The sequence below is a fragment of the Vulpes vulpes genome, chromosome 10 (genome assembly GCF_048418805.1).
Source record: "Vulpes vulpes isolate BD-2025 chromosome 10, VulVul3, whole genome shotgun sequence".
Classification (NCBI taxonomy): Eukaryota; Metazoa; Chordata; class Mammalia; order Carnivora; family Canidae; genus Vulpes; species Vulpes vulpes.
In genome coordinates, this window is record NC_132789.1 from 77,674,892 (window position 1) to 77,694,722 (window position 19,831).

Sequence of the window (19,831 nt, forward strand, 5' to 3'; positions counted from 1 at the left end):
TGTGTAAGGTTAGCTTTTCTTTTTGAGTTCTGTCCAGTTTTTGGATGGATGCTTGTATTGCAATGTATTTCCCCCTCAGGACTGCTTTTGCTGCATCCCAAAGATTTTGAACGGTTGTATCTTCATTCTCATTAGTTTCCATGAATCTTTTTAATTCTTCCTTAATTTCCTGGTTGACCCTTTCATATTTTAGCAAGATGGTCCTTAACCCCCACATGTTTGAGGTCCTTCCAAACTTCTTGTTGTGATTTAGTTCTAATTTCAAGGCATTATGGTCTGAGAATATGCAGGGGACGATCCCAATCTTTTGGTATCGGTTCAGACCCGATTTGTGACCAGTATGTGGTCTATTCTGGAGAACGTTCCATGTGCACTTGAGAAGAATGTGTATTCAGTTGAGTTTGGATGTAAAGTTCTGTAGATATCTGTGAAATCCATCTGGTCCAGTGTATCATTGAAAGCTCTCGTTTCTTTGGAGATGTTCTGCTTTGAAGACCTATCGAGTATTGAAAGAGCTAGATTGAAGTCACCAAGTATAAGTGTATTATTATCGAAGTATGTCTTAACTTTGGTTATTAATTGGTTGATATATTTGGGAGCTCCCACATTCGGGGCATATATATTGAGGATTGTTAAGTCCTCTTGTTGGATAGATCCTTTAAGTATGATATAGTGTCCCCCTTCATCTCTCACTACAGTCTTTGGGGTAAATTTTATTTTATCTGATATAAGGATAGCTACCCCTGCTTTCTTTTGAGGACCATTTGAATGGTAAATGGTTCTCCAACCTTTTATTTTCAGGCTGTAGGTGTCCTTCTGTCTAAAATGAGTCTCTTGTAGACAGCAAATAGATGGGTCCTGCTTTTATATCCAGTCTGAAACCCTGCACCTTTTGATGGGGTCATTAAGCCCGTTCACGTTCAGAGTTACTATTGAAAGGTATGAGTTTAGTGTCATCATGATATCTATTCAGTCCCTATTTTTGTGGATTGTTCCACTGAACTTCTTCTTAAAGGGGAATTTTAAGAGTCCCCCTTAAAATTTCTTGCAGAACTGGTTTGGAGGTCACATATTCTTTCAGTTCCTGCCTGTCTTGGAAGCTCTTTATCTCTCCTTCAATTTTGAATGAGAGCCTTGCTGGATAAAGTATTCTTGGTTGCATGTTCTTCTCATTTAGGACCCTCAATATATCCTGCCAGCCCTTTCTGGCCTGCCAGGTCTCTGTGGAGAGGTCTGCTGTTACCCTAATACTCCTCCCCATAAAAGTCAGGGATTTCTTGTCTCTTACTGCTTTAAGGATCCTCTCTTTATCTTTGGAATTTGCAAGTTTCACTATTAAATGTCGAGGTGTTGAACGGTTTTTATTGATTTTAGGGGGGGGGATCTCTCTATTTCCTGGATCTGAATGCCTGTTTCCCTTCCCAGATTAGGAAAGTTTTCAGCTAGGATTTGTTCGAATACATATTCTGGCCCTCTGGCCCTTTCAGCACCCTTGGGAACCCCAATTAAACGTAGGTTTTTCTTCCTCAGGGTGTCGTTTATTTCCCTCAATCTATCTTCATGGTCTTTTAATTGTTTGTCTCTTTTTCCCTCAGTTTCCCTCTTTGCCATCAACTTGTCTTCTATGTCACTCACTCGTTCTTCCACCTTGTTAACCCTCGTCTTTAGGACTTCTAGTTTGGATTGCATCTCATGCAATTGATTTTTAATTTTTGCCTGATTGGATCTAAATTCTGCAGAAGTCTCTTGAGTCCTTTATGCTTTTTTCTAGAGCCACCAGTAGCTGTATAATAGTGCTTCTGAATTGGCTTTCTGTCATTGAATTGTAATCCAGATTTTGTAACTCTGTGGGAGAGAGGACTGTTTCTGATTCTTTCTTTTGAGGTGAGGTTTTCCTTCTAGTCATTTTGCTCAGTGCAGAGTGGCCAAAAACAAGTTGTATTGGGAAAAGGAGAAAAAGAGAGGAAAGAAGGAAAGAAAAGAGAAAAAGAAAAAAGAATAAAAAAGAATAAAAAAAGAAAAAGAAAGAAAGGGGAAAAAAGGGGTGGGGGAAGCAAACAAATCAAAAAGCAAAAAAAAAAAAAAAAAAAAAACACGGGGGAGTATCTTCTGTTTCTGTATACCTTAAGTCCCTTGACTTCCCCTGGAACTTGTGCGTCTAGCTGGTCTTCTGGGGGAGGGGCCTGTTGTGCTGATTTTCAGGTGTTAGCACTTGGGGGAGCTGCTCTGCCCCCTGCTTGGTGCAGGGCTCAGTGGGGGGTTGTTTACCCCGTGAGGCCCCGGGAGGAACAACCGCAGTGGCTGCGGCCAGCTCTGGAGCCCTGGAGTCCTGGAGTCAGCTCCCACAGTAACTCCGGGGCTCTCCGTCTGCAGAGCCTGGAAGCTCCGGGGCGGGGCCGCTGATCTGCTCAGCTCGGGGCAGGAGTGGCCTTTCTGTCCTGTGCCCTCCTGGCCTCTGCCTGTCCCGGGGGAAGGCCGGATCCTGGGCTGTGTCCCCGGCGCCCTGCACTCCTGGGCCTGCGCCGTTGGATTCGCGCTCCCGCCCCGCAGCCCCCTTCGGGGAGCCGCTGCCTGAGCTGCTCCCGGAGCCGCACCGCCCCCTCCGCGCGGAGCTTCTTCCTCTGCCCGAGCCGCTGCCGCCGAGCTGCTCCCGGAGCCGCGCAGCCCCCTCCGCGGAGCCGCTGCCCGAGCCCCTTCGAGCTGCTCCCGGGTCCTGCCGCACGCTGCAGCCCTTAGGGAGCTGGGTGCACTCTCCCCGGGGCGCAGGTGTCTGTTAGTGTCCCAGGGAGCCCGAGGGCATCCCCGCCCTCCTGGAGTCCTGCTCTAATTCCCTGCAAGCGCCTTTCTGCCCGGGAAGATTGGTGCAGCTCCTGCTCCTCCGGGACGGGGCTCTCCTGTCCTGGGGACACTCGCCCCGGCCTCAGCCCGGCTCCTCGCGGGGCCCCTCCCCCTTGGAGGCGTTTTGTTTCTTTATTTCTTTTTTCCCGTCTTCCTACCTTGATAGAAGCGCGAACTCTTCTCACTGTAGCATTCCAGCTGTTCTCTCTTTAAATCTCAGGCTGAATTAGTAGATTTTCAGGATAATTTGAAGGTTATCTAGGTAATTTGGTGGGGACAGGTGATTTGGGGACCCTACTCTTCCGGCATCTTGCCCCTCCTCCAAGATTTTGTTTTTTTTAAGATTTTATGTATTCATGAGAGACACACAGAGAGGGGCAGAGACACAAGCAGAGGGAGAAGCAGGCTCCCAGCAGGGAGCCCATAGTGGGACTCTATCAGGACCTGAGCTGAAGGCAGATGCTCAACCACGGAGGCACTTAGGAGTCTGAAAGATTTTATTCATCTATTTGAGAGAGAAGAGGGAACATGAGCAGGGGGCCCATGACGCGAGGTAGGGGTTGATCCCAGGACCCCAAGATCAAGACCTGAGCCTCCAGGCACCCCTCTCACCATTTCCTTCTGATTCTGAGTGACAGGAAAGTGGTGGGTATCCAAAGCATTGTTTAAGCTAACCCTCAAGGGACACCTCAAGATGGTGCTTGGGTTAATTTCGGTCTTTTCCCAGCTCTGTATTTCAGCCTGGAGGCCTCCCCTGAGACCCCGACTCCTACATCCAACTGCCCATCCTGTTGTCCTCACCCGAATCCCCTCTTTTCCCTCCAGAGTCGATCCCTCCAGTTTCCCCTGAGGCAGCTGCTCAGGCTGGAAACCTTAGCTTTACCCTTGACTCTTCTGTTTCTCTCCCTGTATGTCTCCAGAGTTTGAGCACTTCTCACATATCTCCAAGTCCCCCTTTGGTCCACGACCCCAGCAGCCCCCACCTGGGGGGGGCTAACTGGTCTCCTGGCTCCCACGTTTAGACTCCTCACAACAGCTCATGTGCGCGTCTTACTGTGAGCCAGCCCCTGTGTCAGAATAAAAGGTCGTGTCTTCCTGTGACCTCTGCTTCTGGCCCCAGCAACATGTCTGACCTTGTCTCCTCCCTGCTCACTCTGCCCGTCCTGCTCCAGGCTGGCCTTCCCTGTGTTCCCCGAATGTGCTGGGCATGCTCTCACTACAGGGCTTTTTATTTGCCTGTCTCTCTGCCTGGAATAGCTTCCCCATGGCCTCTGCATGGCTTGCTCCTTTACCTCCTTCGTGTCTCTGTTCAGATGTTACTTTTCTAATACAAGGCTTCCACGGTCACCCAGTTTTAGAATTGTAACCTGTTCCTGCCACCTGACAATTTCCTGTCTCCTTGCCTGCTCTGTGTTTCTCTGTGGTACTTATTACCCTAAAATATGCTGTTTTTAATTTATTTAATATTATATGTCTTCTCCATTGGAATATAGGCCCATGAGGGCAAAAACTTTTGGCTATTTTTCTTTTTACTCTTACTATTTCCCTGTGTCTGGAACAGGGCCTAGCACATAGTAGGCTCTCAGTAAATTGTTGTTATTATTTGCAGAACAAATAACATTATTTGCTGACATTGTTAGATCTGAGGTCAACCTATACATAAAAATACTGACATTGGGGATGCCTGGGGAGCTCATTGGTTGAGAGTCTGCCTTCAGCTCAGGTCGTGATCCCGGAATCCTGGGATTGAGTCCTGCGTGGGGCTCCCTGCAGGGAGCCTGCTTCTCCCTCTGCCTGTGTCTCTGCCTCTCTCTGTGTACCTCATGAATAAATAAATAAAATCTTTTTAAAAATTAATAATAATAGTAAACAACTTAATTTAGCATTGTTAAGTCAACTAGTAATCACTAAACTAATGAAGTAGTTGATTTATTATTCCTGCTATTACTATTACCATTTATTGTTATTATTAAAATACACAGGAACCTCTTTATTATTTTAGAAATAAGTTTCAGAATACAGAAGTTCTAAAAATGATAAAAGGGTAGTTGTTGATCACTTGACACATGATTGTGTAACTCTGCGGTCAAGTGGAGGTTGAGAGTGCATGTGTGGCACCCCTGGCACTCTCTCCTCCAGGACTCTGCTAGCCTTAAAGCTAACCGTGGAATATATGCACTCAGAAGGGGGTGATTCATAGTGAAATTAACCAAACAGCCAGAGCAGTGAAAGATTCTGCATCCAGGTAATTTGCAATGAATTAAAGCTCTTTTTCTCTAATGTCTTGTTAAAATTTATACATCTGAAGAAATACATGTTATGACTCTATAAATACATGGCTGTTCATACATTTGCTTTAACTGGAAATCCCGCAATCTCTACTTCCTGAGACACAACCAAGAAAAGAGAAAGTAAACTAAAAATGGAGAAGGGAGCATAGGAAGTGGGGAAACTATATAGTTATGGACAACACAAAGCACTTACTATGTGCTGGAAGCTAGACTACTAGGCGTTTCCATGTTTTATCTAACAAGCATTTCAGAGTCACCAAAATGGATGATGTACACTCTACACATGTACTATTCTTACGTATACGCTTAAGGGGTATTTTCATTTATTTCAGGTACAGGTGAACACCTTAGGTGTTCCAATTCTCACCAACACCAGACTAGAAATACAGAAAGTTACTCAGGCAAGAATTCTGACAAGGGCAGAAAATACAAGCCATAGCAAGGGAAAAGAAAGAAAAAAAAACATACATAAGAACTCTCAAAGAAGCATCATCCAAGACCTTTTTGTGTGAGAAGCAATCAGCTTACTGTCCTCAGCCCTTCTCTGATGACATCCCCAGCTCAGCACACACATTCATAGTCCTCTCTTACCCTCTGAAGCCTTGCAGGCTTCATTATGAAGACAACTGAGTGTGTAATATAGTTTGGAAAGGTTTTCATCAGAATATGCAAAAAATAAAAAAGTCCTTAAGAAGCAAGTATCACATAAGTGACAAATGACAGACTAGTAACTGTAATGTAGTTTTGACCAATTCATAACGAAACTATCTGCTGGCTTCTGAAATTACTCAATTTAAGATATTTTCATGATCCTACAATACGCATCTTTATAGCTACATAAATTATTTTCAACTATTTAAAATTTTGGCCATACTGGTCTTGCCAAAAAAAAAATCCCCATTTAGACATGAATCATTAATACTTCCCATTGATTGAATATAAAGACCTTGAGAGCTAGATTGGTTTTTAACTTATGTTCAGTATGGCCTCTAATTTTTAAATAATATTGTTATAGGTCACATACCCTGTTGTCCAACCCTAACTGAAGAAGTAGCTCTATAAGGGGTGCCTATTTTCTAGATTTTATGATGTGTATTTACTTGTTTTTGTTTTGGGGGTTTTTAATGTATTTACTCTTATGTAGTATGTACTTTAAAAATAAAATCTGTTTGATAAAAATATTCTACGTTTGGGGGCACCAGAGTGACTTAGTTAAGCATCTCTTGATCTCAGGGTCATGAGTTCACGCCCTACATTGGGCTCCCAGAGTAGAGCCCCTTTCAAAAAAAAAAAAGTATTCTGAATCCCAACAAAATATTATGCTTCTTAATGACTGGCTAAGGGGCACTTCCTAGTTTTCATCTTATTTCTTCTTGAAAAATAAATCCTTCAGAGATGGAATGAATAGGTTGGATTTTTCTTGCTCCTTATCATACAATTTAAATCCTATGCTTCTTCACTAGGGACCAAAGAACATCTCAATATGGTTGTCACAAACAAAAGGTGCCAACAAAGAGTATATCCCAGGAGGAAACTAAAAAGTTATAACCATCCTTTTTACCCAGCCATACCAATAAGAATCTGCTATTTCATTATACTCTGAACAGTGAAAACCACAGTGTTTTATTCCAAAAAGTGAACCAGAAAATAACGGCTTGCATCAGAACAAGCCCACATGCACTGACTAGGTAGACAAGATCAAAATAGAAGTACTCATAGCTTCTTGTGGAAATGTACCTAAGATCAGAAAGCTTTTCAACAGTCACATATTTTAACTCACAATTTGTGGCATCCAGTTTGGAAACATATTTTCTACCCCTTTTATCAGAACAAACCATCCATGATTTCTATCTCAACTGCCTGATGAGAAATCAAACCTTTTCCAGAAAGCACTCATCTGAAGGTCTCTTGCTGGCTGTCAGGCCCTCTGCTTATGTGCCCTTTGTGGTTGCATCCTGCTCAAAGCCTCACTGTCCATCTGTGTGCATCTTCAACATTTACAAAATGTTCACAGATCCCATGGATCACAGTGATGTCCTTGTATACTTTGCCTTATTTTTCAAAAGGTTAATATTAATCATAATTTGACTCCCAGGCTGCTCCTTTTTTGAGTCCCATTTTTTTCAGTGTCCAAACCAAAATAACATTGGCATGTCACCAGCTACGAAGACCTGTGGGACAAGAATGCAAAGTGAGGCACATAGACAAAAGCGTGTCAACACAAAAGACAGAAAGGATAAACTGGATAATCAAAAATTGTATTTTGAAAAGGGTGTCTCACCAGTCAAATCTAATTTTCCTTGAAAATTACATAATTAACTTTAATGATAGAGTGTATTTGTAACAGTAAAAATATAGTTTATTAAAACATCTGTCCTGATCTGTGGTTAACCGGTATTTTTCAGATAAAATGTGTGACTGTACCACAGGATTTCTTATTGAAAATCACACTGATTTCTTTTCGTTTTTGACTCCAAGAGCCTGTGGCTTCTATACACAAAATTTGATACCTTGACCATATAAATTATCTTACTATAGCAAACTATAGTCCTTGCTGAAAGTTTAGAGTCCTACAATCAGTATTTTACCTAATTCTGTAGTTAGCAGAAGTCTTGGATAAGAGAATTCAAAAGTTTGGAAGGACTTTTTAAGGTCAATGAGTCTCATACCCTTTCTCAGTCACGTAAAAGAAAAACAGTGGTCTGAAGAAGAAAGGAGGTAATGTGCCCAAACGCTACAGCTTGCTTGCTGGAAGAAGAGTCATAATTCCAGCCTAGGGAATTTTAACCAATGTATGTTCACTCTTTTAATCTAAATGTGGTCTTAATTTTCATGTTTTTCCAATCCCTTTGTCTAGTTTTCCTTTCCAGCTTACCATCTCTCATTTTAGAGAAGACACTTGTTCTTTTTCTCGATTTATACCCTTTCTGGGGAATCTCCTAGAGCTGGGTTTTTTTTTTCCCTGAACTGTACCCCCTGCACTTCCATATACACATGCATACACATGTGTGCAGATGCACTCACACACACATACACACACACACACACTTTCCCTTCCCTCTTAGGACCCTCCATTTGCCAGATGGCTGGGTGAGTTAAGGATGCATCTGATGCACTAATGGAAAAACGAGAGTATCAAAACCTTAGGAGTTCCCAGGAAGGTTTCATTACTTCTGTATTTATGAATGCTCTCATCTAGAAAATACAGCAGTCCATAAACAATGAGATTACAAAATCTTACCATCGGAATCAGTCCTAGAGATGCCGAGGTCCAGGGATGTTGTGATTTGCCCAGCATCCCTTACCAAGCTGGTAATTAGAAGCAGCGAGCCCTTGTTGCCACAGAATTATCCACTCCCACATAGACAGTGAGATTTTAAAAATAGTAAAATGGGACTTTGTGCATTTCCTTCTTGCCCTGAAAGGACACAACTGTTTGTTTACAATGTTTTCATTGTTGAGTAACAGACAGTTAATGAAATTATTTTCACTCATGACTCGATTACCTATTTCCTTTATACTTATGGATTTTATAGCATCAACAGGGTTTTTTTGTTAAATATATGAAATTTATTTTACAGCTCTATGAAAAAGTTGCGCTTCTTCTGACAAATTTAGGTAAGTGAGACCCTTCTTATTTCATGGCACAGTATTGTAGTCTGGGAATTATCTTTTTAAAGATGTCTCTGAAACACTGCTGAAAAGAAATATATTCTTTTTTTATTTTTGAATTGCATACATTTGCCTTCAACAGGACATTTTCAATACATCTAGTAATTGGTGGATCATTCCTATTTAAAGCTTTCAAACCAGTCATAAACATTATCTCTCAGGAGCTAATGTAATTTAAAGCAGGTTTTCTCTTCATGCACAAAAAATATAGTAGCACAAAAGGAGTGAATAAAATGCCCAGAGCCATTTAGAGTTCATTTGCTATCGCCTATAATTTTTATTTAATTAGAGATGGATCAGGTTCTCGTGGCACATGAATCCACAGCAAGGTTAATTGCTTTGAAGACTGGGGGCCTTTTGCCAGGAATGTAGGCCGCCTATCCATTACTGACATTTATAGAAATAACATTCATCTGGACAAGTCACCCCTGAGAACACTTCTCTGACTTCATAAAGCATTAGAACAATCTGGTAGCTGACTGTACCCTGCACATTTTCCACGTTTTCAAGATGTAGAGATTGTCCCAATTTTATTAATGAAACATTAGTCATTTTACTCTATGCAAGTTGAGAAAATTACATGCTCCCACACACATACACCTATTGTAGCACGTTCCCATAGGTAGCTTGTCTGGAGGGGGAAGAAATCACAAAAGTGCCTTTATTTATAATCATTATAATACAAGAGGCCATTGATTGAGCCTTTCTATCTGCCAGATACAGAGCTAGCTAGGTACCAGGCATGTCTCCTTTAGTGTCATTAAAATCCTCCATCATTACCACCCCTTGCCCAAAAAGGCAGAAAGAGGCTTATATCCACAGAAGAGGTAACTGCATTGGCAGATTGTGTCCAGTGGCACCTTGGTCCAGGCTGGCAAAGGTGCCAGGGAGATACAGCCCTGGCCCATCTGTGGCTGGGATGCCTGGGCACCCACCCAGCTGCCTGACAACCTGAGAGACCTTCCTGTGTAACCAATAGTTCAGTAGCAGAAGTGAAGTAAAACTAAAACCCTTTAAAGATACTTTGTCTTTTTTTCCTTCAACAGCCTTGTTAAATATGATTCTCCCTCCCTTTCTCAGATATGCTCGCAGCAAGCATTTTGAGTGATAATTAGCGGAAAAGGAATTGATGGGGTAAAATAGTAAAAAGCAGTTAGAAGCTTAGGAAATGTGGAAACAGAGAACATACGATGGCATTAAATACATTTTCTTTGGCATTGCTTGGGTTGAGGATGCAGTTCCTAGGGAAGAAAAGGTAGGTGCATTTGACATGAGGTGTCAAGTTGTACGTTTGATTCATATTTTGATCCTAACACTGTCCAAAGAGCATTTGCTTTATGGAAGTCAAAATACAAGGAGATGAGAATTGGTGCCTGACTGAGGTCAGGATACTGTAAGATACAGATGGTGATATACAATTAAAGCTCTAAAATGAGGTCATCCCCTTGGTATTTGTCTATAAGAATGAAAAATGATGGATGAGGGTGACAGGCACAGAAGTCAGATAGTCTCAGCATTCTGAGAGGGGGTCTGCCTCCCTCTTATGCAGCACCAGGCATTTCATCAGAATAGAATTTGAAAAGAAGGAATTAATAAGGAGCCGGGAGGGGACCTGACCCCACCCAGGCCCTACCCCATAGGTGGAAATTAAGGGCAAAAGGGAATGAGGCCCCTTCAGCCTGGCTGTGTCTCCTCCAGGCTCTCTGAACACCCCATCACAGCAGAACAAACCAGTTATTCCGTACCCTCCGACACATCAGTCAGTGCTGCTCCCTGCACCCTTGTTGGGACTGTTCTGCAAGCTTGAGGATCCCATGGGTGGTCCATTCCATCCCACGCCATACATAGGCAAACTGGGGTCTCCTGTGGCTCCCTTAGGACACCTCTGCTCCCACCCTATGTGTACAGGGAGTGGGGCAGAGGGAGCTGAGGAGGGGTCAAGTGCAACCTTGCAAGCTCTACTCCCCTTTTGTCCACAGAACAGCCTCGCACAGAGTCCGAGTGGGAGAACAGCTTCACCCTGAAGATGTTTCTCTTTCAGTTTGTCAATCTGAACAGCTCCACATTTTACATCGCATTCTTCCTTGGAAGGTAAGGACCTGGTCTCTCCATGGTTCTGCAGGCCAGGGACAGAGCACTCAGCGGTCGCTGATGAGGGTGACAGAGGAGCACCTCCTTTAGAGTGATCTATAAAAGGGTAAAAAGAGATCAGCCTCCTCCTCTCCCTTCCCATTCCCCTCGTGGAGAATGGTGACCTCCACTCCACTCACAAGTGACCTATGTACCATTTCTTGCTAAGGTTCACAGAGGAAAAGCATTTGCACAAGTGAAGGATGGATTTTAAAACCTGTGGGCTCCCTCTGCATCTGAGTTAGGCCCCTGGATCTCACATCTATATAAGCAGGGGGCCTAATGGGGAGGGTGGCCTGCAGTGTGTCCTGGACATCTGCCTTCACACAGAGGGAGGGATATCCAGACAGGAAAGGGCTGACACAGGATGCCAGAGGAGAGTGGGCAGCTTCTGAATCCAGCAGTGCTAGGATTGGGAAAGGCTCCTGTGTTAAGTAGTCAATGTCCTATAAATTCCTTTGCACTGGGAAATATTTTGTGAGATAAGAACCAGAAACGGGTGACTTTTGGGTTTTGGTGGGACGGATACAGTCGCTTCCCTCAGTATCAAGCTACTTCAGTGTGGTCTTCTAGTCAAACAGTAAAGCTGTTTTAAAAAAAAAAAAACTATTATTCAAAAAGATCAGAATGTGTTTCAGTCCAACATGCTGTGTGTTACACAGGCCAGAGCACTTATTTAACAGAAAATGTTCAGAGTCACATGCAAGCAGCAAGGGCTGGCCTCTGTGATCAGCAGCCCAGACAGTTCAGAAGGAAAATTTTCCCTGGAGAATTCCAGGAGCTGCAGTACGTACAACAGCCCTGGAGTTTCCTGATTCCCTCAGACCTGACTATACCAGTCCTTTTCACTGGAGGGTGTGCCAATCTGAGCATAATAGTCAACAAGAGCTTAGACCTACAGATACTAATGGTTTGTTTTTCTGTGTGTTGAAGATTTACAGGACACCCAGGTGCCTACTTGAGGCTGATAAACAGATGGAGACTAGAAGAGGTCTGTATCCTTCCATCACTCCTTATTTTCTACCCCCTTGCAGTAAATAGCCTCGGGCAACTTTGTGCAGATTAGAAACCAGACACTCTTTCTTCCTCTCCATTGATTCTGGAATCTCTGTGTTTGCTTACCTTGCAGTGCCACCCTAGTGGATGCCTTATTGATCTCTGTATGCAAATGGGTATTATAATGGTGCTAAAGCAGACCTGGAATAATTTCATGGAACTTGGCTACCCGTAAGTACCATAGACCTCTACCATTGAGATGCAGCATTGCTCATTATTGGCTTTTCTAGGTGTGGCAAGTAAGATAAGCAATGCAGACTCAGCAGTTAGGCCAGTACACGTGCCTAGAGCTCAGTGTTCATGCTCAGTGACTCAAAGGCAGTCATGAAAGTAATAAACGTTGGCTCTTTAGGAAGATTCAGTATAAGGAGTATCAACAGATAGTGAATATTCTTTTAAACAAAGTCTCCATGGGGCCCTAAATATTGAACACTTGCTTGCAGCTTCTTTAAATAATGCCTCCGACCCTGAGGCTCTAGCACTGTGAGGCTCTCACTAGTTATGACCCATTAACTAGAGCTCTACTCCCCCACCCCCATGATAAATCAGGATTGGTAATTTTTTTTAAATGACCTTAAATTCAAACTGTACAGGAAAGTTTAGGGATGCAGAAAAGAAACTGGAGTCAACGTATCTTAACCAGCAAAAATATGATCATCTAGTTGATAATAGTTTAAGTTGATGACAACAGGCAAAAAGTTGAATCATTTTTGTAAAGGTAACCTTGACTTCTGCTCTGTTTGTTTAGCTCTGGTCAGTGAAGTTTTAAAGAAACATAAATCAGCAACTTCTATTTCTGCTTTAATTCCACACCTACTGGTTTTCATGTCAGCTTGGTTAGAGAACTCTAGGTTTCAAGGAGGACCACTCATCCAAAACAATTAGCTAGAACTTGGTTCACTTCGAAAAAGTCACCTCTTAGCTCTCAAAACCTATGCCAGCAATTTTCCATTCTTAGATTTATTTCTAGAAAATGTTTTCCAAGTGCCTGATGTTTTCTATAAAGCTTTTTTATAAATGCATAAAATTTAAAAATTAGCACAACATGCTACTTTAAAGTATAAGCCATAATTTATTAAAATGTCAGAGACATTAAGAGAACATTTTATCTTCTAGTCTAATATGGATAGAGAGCAAAATTGTGAAGGAGGTCATTTGTCTTTGATACCCACCCCATTATTTCCTTTATTTCACAATTTGGGGGCTATTTTTGGCATGTCTACTCTTGGTTACCCCTCAATTTGTCCTTGTCCCCTATAGCATGCAGACCTGATCCCCACACCTATTTCCTCAACCCTGTTCCATATCATAAGATGCACTCCTGAACGTTATTGAGGATTAATGTGAGAACCTTACCAGTGTAAGATGCATTTTACCAGGAATCAGAGCCCCTGTCGAGCTCACACTAAAAGCAGGCAAGTTGTGGATGTGCAGACTTCAGTGTGCCAAAAGAGGAAGCATTTAGTGGATTTGCAGAACTTCCAGGCCCTCAGTCAGAATATGCAGGTCAGCGTCCACATGGTAAGACTGCCCATGGGTCCTGAATTAAGTCAGCTAGGCCAAACCTTCCTCTACTCTGAGGTCTGGGTGTTGCCGTGGTGCTAAAGGATCAGTTTCTAGATGTTCTTAGTCCCCTACCCAACCTTCCAAGGCAACACGGAACATGAGACAATTTCACGAATAGTTAGAAAGTCATTCTGTTCACTTGCAAGTGCAAATGCATGAGATATAGCCATTGATATTGTCTTCCTAACCCAAGGTTTTTATTTCCTTAGCAGCCTATCCTAAATATTTTTAAACTGTGGTTCTGTATTTGAACTCTGTCTTATTACTTAGGTCTTGTGAATAGTCATCTATTTCTTTTTTAAGGAATTGATCTTGTTGTGCAGGTTAATTCAGAATTGGTGGACCAGAAGGAAAGTACGACAAGAACACGGACCTGAAAGGAAAATAAGTTTCCCACAGTGGGAAAAGGACTACAACCTTCAACCCATGAATGCGTACGGACTCTTCGATGAGTACTTAGAAATGAGTATGCAAATCTCCTGTTTTATCCTATTAATTCTAAATGCCAGTTCTAGATCCCAAGCTATATTCAGCTAGACATGCATCCTCTATCATCGAGGCAAGCAGTGTGTGGGGGTTCTCTAGCTGAATGAAGAGGAGGGAGTTTCTTACTTTAAGAAGCTCAATCCATAGAGATGTTGCCAAAAGCCTAGTCCCTTCAACCTCTTCATGACATTGTGTCCTGTCCCTCGTAATCAATCACCAGGAAACAAAAATGGGTTGGAAAACTTGGTGAACCAAAAAAAGGGGGGGGGGGAGTTATCACTCACAGCATGATTGATTCATTCATTTAGCAGACATGTATTGAGCTATGCTATGTCCAAATAGATGCTATGTTTGGCACTGGAGCTACAAGAAGGAATAAGGCATGGTCCCCACTCTTAAAGAGTCCATGGGCTAGAGGGGGGAAAGCTAGAGATATAAAGGGTAGGTGTAGTAAAGTGTCGATGCTGCAGGATCCATCAGCAGCAGGTATGGGGAGCAGCCATTTCTCTTGGTGGGGATGGCAGGAAGCTGGGAACACTTAAGCTATGCTACACTTACATTTAAGGAATTAGATTTCTTTATTAATCAAACCCAAGCTACTTATCTTGTACATTGTACATGTACCCAAGCAATGTATCCAAGAGCATGGGCCATGGAAACAATACCAGGGTTCAGATCCTAATTCTATCACTTATTACTTATTAACTATGAAACCTTGGACAATCTCTGTCTCAATTTTCTCACCTCTGAAGTGGGGATAATAATGAAAGTAACTACCTCAGAGGGTTTTTGTGTGGATTAAATGAGTTAATGAACAGAAGGGCTTAGAGCAATGACGAGGCTCATAGGATACACTTGGTACATGTTATTTGTATCATCATTATTATTTTCCTGTTCTTTTCTCCCAGGGGAGAAAAGTTAAAAAAATTTGCTTAGCAAATATATTGAGTGTGTACCAGTTGTTGTCTTTTTAAAATTATGATTAAGCTCTGTAACATTGGGGTAAGAGTGGCTAGGGATGGGCGAGAGTGTGACTTCTGAAAGTAGTAGTTCTGGGAAAATCTGAAAATTAAAGGAGAGGTGGAATTGATGTTTAATGTTATTAGATTGCTTATGTCTTAAGTATCTAGTGATGTTTCTTGGAGGATGATATAATTTAGGAGAAGAAATCAATGTGGGCATTAATAATAAAACTTAATAAAGGAAATTCATTAAGAGAACCAACCATTTTGAGGTCTTTTAATGGACTTTCTCCCATAAAGAAGGAAATGAACAATAATGTTGGTATATTGAGTGCTTGAAAAGAAACTTTTATGTGGCTAGAATTAGTAGTGTTCCAAATACTGCAGTAGCTGCAGCAGGAAACAAATCTCAGAAGCATCACAAGCAGACTAGTGCACTCTGTTTCCTTCTGTTCTTCTCATTTTGTTTTCTTAATGACTTCCCTGCTTTGTTATTTATATTTTTAAATGTATTCATTGAAGTATAATATATAGTTCAGAAAGTATATAAAGAACTATACAGATTAATAAATTTTTACAAATTTACCAATCTCTACAGGTGAGAATTTGGCAAATTACAGCCTTCAGGCCAAATTGAGTCTACTGCCTGTTTTTGTAAATAAAGTTTTATTGGTTCACAGCTAAATCCATTTATTTACATATTATCTATAGTTGGTTTTGCCCAACCATAGACTTGAGTAGTTTTGACAGAGACTATCTGGCCTACCATGCCTGAAATATTTATGTCTGGCTCCTTAAAGAAAATGTTTGCCATGTTATGTGGTCAATCAAGAAATAGAATGTTATCATTATATCATTATCAAAGAAAACTCTTTGCTTTCTCTCCAAGTCATAACACCTTTACTAACCACTCTCTTGATTTCTAATACCATAGATTAATTTTGCCCTTTTTTAATCTTCATGTGAATGAAATTGTACAATATGGACTGATTTATAACTGGCTTCTTTCACTCAATAACATGTGTATAAGATTCTTCTGTGTTGGTACAGGTAGTAAACTCTATTTTCATTGTGTAGAGTATTCCTAAAATGTATACCTGAAGCAAAATTATGCAGCAGGTGGAGTTTCTCTTTGATACTCACCTCCATCTTGAGGCACATGTAGGGTTTTTCTTTTTTTTTTTTTTTTTGCATTTCTACTCCCAGATACTCCCCAATGTTCTCTTCTTCACACAGAAGAAGAGCTTAAATTCTATCAAATAATTTTCCTAATCTACTAAAATGTTTCTTCTTTATTACTGTGGTGAATTTCGCTGATTTTTGGTGATATTCTTAAAGTCCAACCCAGCAACTTGAGGGAAATACTTAGTCATACTTTTTTTTCTTTATTTTTTAAAAATATTTATTCATCAGAGACACACAGAGAGAGAGAGGAAAAGACATAGGCAGAGAGAGAAACAGGCTCCATGCAGGGAGCCTGATGTGGGACTCGATCCTGGGATTCCAGTCAGCTCACAAAAACTCAGAAAGGCAATTCAGTGAGTTCAGGAATAAAATTAATGAACAGAAGGACGTCTTTATCAAAGATATTAAAATTATTAAAAAAGAACCAAGTAGAAATTTTGGAGCAGAATAATTCAGTGAATAAGATGAAGAATGCAATAGAGAGCATGGGTTAGGTGACAGAGCAAGTCAGATGGAAGAAAACATAAATGACTTTGAGGATATGAATATAGAAATAATTCAGAAGAGGATAGAGAACTCAGATTTTTTAAAAATGGAGCAACCCTATGAGAGGTATCAGATTCAATCATAATAGCAAATATAAAGAGAGGGAGTCAGAGTTTATTTAAAGAAAAAATAGCTGAGAACTTTCTAAATCAGGGAAAGGAACATACAAGTGCGCAAAGCTAATAGAACACCATGTTATCTCAATGCAAAACAGATCAACTAAACACTTTCTCCAAGACACATTATAACGAAAATGTCAAAAATCAGTAATAAAGAATCTTAAAGGCATCCAGGGGAAGAAAAGGTAACCTGCAGTGGAATCCTCATTAGGCTAGCAGCAGATTTCTCAGAAACTCCACAGGCCAGGAGAACAGCTTATTTACTGAAAGATAAAAATTACCCACTAAGAATACTTTATCTGTCAGTTATCCCTCAGATATGAAGGAGAAATTAAGGCTTTCCCATACAAATAAAAGTTAAAGGAGTACACCACCACTATACCTGCCTTGCAAGAAATGCTTAAAAGAGTTCTTCAAGCTGAAACGAAAAGATGCTGATTGGTGACTTTGGTACCATATGAAGGTACACAAAACTCTGGTAGAGGTAAAAAAATGAATTTGGAATAGGAAACTAACCTTATAATAGGATAGTGTATTAACCCTTTAACTATAGTATAAAGGTTAAAAGAAAAAAGCATTACAAATAACTATAGCTACTATACTTTATTAGTGAACTTACAGCATAAAAAGAGGTAAATTGTGACATCAAAAACATGAAAATGGAGGAGTAAAAAGTGTGGAGGCTTTATAGGCAAATGAAGATGAGTTGTTATCAGCATAAAATGGACTGTTTTGCCTATGAGATATTTTATATAAGCCAGATGGCAACCACCAAGCAAAAATGTGGAGTAGATTCATGAAGCATAATAAAAGACTGAGCATATCACAGTGGAAAACACAAACTTAAGAGGTAGACAGAAAGGGAAAAATAAACAATATAAGTACAAAACAACCAGAAGGCATAAGGTAAGATCACAGTAGTAAATCCTTACATATCAATAGTCACTCTAAATGTAAATGAACTCAGTTCACCAATTAAAAGGTACAATGCGACTGGATGGATTAAAAAACAAGAGCCAACTATATGCTGCCATTAGGAGGCTCATTTCAGCTCTAAAGACACACATGGACTCAGCGTAAAGGAATACAAGTAGAAACCAAAAGAAAGTGGGATTAGCCATACTTGTGTCAGACAAGATAGAATTCAAGGCAAAAATGGAAACAAGACAAAACTCTTATAAAATAATAAAGGGATCAATACATCAATATAATAACAGCAGGGGACTTTAATACTCCACTCTCAGCAGTGAATAGATCATCCAGGTAGACAATCAACAAGGAAACATTGGAAACGAACCAAACTTTAGGCCAAGTAGGCTTAAACACATATAGAACATAGAACGTTCCATCCAATAGCAGCCGAATACATATTTCTCTCTTATGTTCATGGAATATTCTCCATGATAGATCATATGGTAGGACACAAAACAAATGAGCAAATTTAATAAGAGGACTGAAATCATACCAACTAACTATTCCAACCCCAATGGTATGAAACTCAAAATGAGGAAAGCTTTAAATCTACAAATTTTGGAAACTAACCAACACACTTCTGAACAACTAATGGATCAAAGAAATCTAAAGGAAAATAAAGTACTTCAAAAGAAATGAAAATGGAAATACAAAATGCCAAAATGTATAGGAAAGACAGTTTAAAAAAAAAGATTCCAGTACAATTAACATACAGTGTTACATTAGTTTCAGGTGTACAGTACAGTTCTGTACATTACTCAGTGCTCGTCTATGATGAGTGTACTTTTAATTCCCATCTATTTTACTCATCACCCTACCCACCTCCCTTTACAGGAATTGCTAGTCTGTTCTCTATATTTAAGAGTCAAGGTTTTTGGTCTTTTTTTTTCTTTGTTTTTTTTTCTTAAACTCCAATATGAATGAAGTCATATGGTATTTGTTTTTCTCTGACCAATTTCACTTAGTATTAGACCCTGTAGGTCCAACCATGTTGTTGCAAATGGCAAGATTTCAGTGTTTTTATGGCTGAGTAATATTCTATTGTATATAAATACCACCCCTGGATGGTATAAAGATATCCATTCAGTGCATCTATCAGTGGACTCTTGGGTTGCTTCCATGTCTTAGCTATTTTAAGTAATCCTGCAATAAACATAGGCGTGGGTGCATTGTTTTTTGATTTTGTGTTTTTGTAGTCTTTGGGTAAATACCCAGTAGTAGAATTACTGAATCATATGATAATTGTATTTTCAGTTTTTTGAAGAACCTCCATACCGTTTTCCACAGTGGCTGCACTAGTCAGCATTTCCACCAACAGTGTACAAGGGTTCCTTTCTTCCCCCACACCCTCCCTAACACTTGTTGTTTTCTGTGGTTTTTATTTTAGTCATTCTGATGGGTATGAGGTAATATTTCATTGTGGGTTTGATTTGCATTTCCCTGATGACGTGATATTCAACACCCTTCATGCATCTATTCGCCATCTGTATGTCTTTTTTAAAAATATTTTATTTCTTTATACACGAGAGACAGAGAGAGGCAGAGACACAGGCAGAGGGAGAAGCAGGCTCCCCACAGGGAGCCTGATGCGAGACTCGATCCCAGCACCCCAGGATCATGACACGAGCCAAAGGCAGATAGATGGTCAACCACTGAGACACCCAGGGGCCCCTGTACGTCCTTTTTGGAGAAATGTTTCTTCCATGTCTTCTGCCCAATTTTTCATTGCATTAGTGGGGGCGGGGGTGGTGTTGTTATAAGTTATTTATATATTTTGGATATTAATCCCTTAGCAGGTGCATCATTTGCAAATATCTTCTCCAATTCACTAGGTTGTCTTTTTGTTTCCTTAATGGTTTCCTTTGCTGTGCAAAAGCTTTTTATTTTTATATACTCTCAGTAGTTCATTTTTGCTTTTGTTTCCCTTGCCTTAGAAGACATATCTAGAAAAATGTTACTATGGCCAATGTTGGAAAAATTACTGCCTGTGCTCTCTTCTAGGATTTTT

General features: G+C 40.6%; 1 protein-coding gene across 19 annotated transcripts in view; it reads left to right on the forward strand.

Annotated features, from left to right (window-relative positions):
• ANO4 (anoctamin 4) overlaps positions 1-19,831 on the forward strand; it is a 402,861-nt gene that overhangs the window by 351,958 nt on the left and 31,072 nt on the right. For all 19 annotated transcript variants that reach the window (XR_011994944.1, XR_011994946.1, XR_011994947.1 and 16 more), the window contains 5 exons: positions 8,711-8,747; positions 10,781-10,892; positions 11,865-11,922; positions 12,061-12,158; positions 13,877-14,019. Coding sequence is in view for 14 of the 19 variants with exons in the window: in XM_072724685.1 (XP_072580786.1) it covers positions 8,711-8,747; positions 10,781-10,892; positions 11,865-11,922; positions 12,061-12,158; positions 13,877-14,019 (448 nt within the window). In the remaining 5 variants the exon portion in view is untranslated. The remainder of the gene's footprint in view (positions 1-8,710; positions 8,748-10,780; positions 10,893-11,864; positions 11,923-12,060; positions 12,159-13,876; positions 14,020-19,831) is intronic.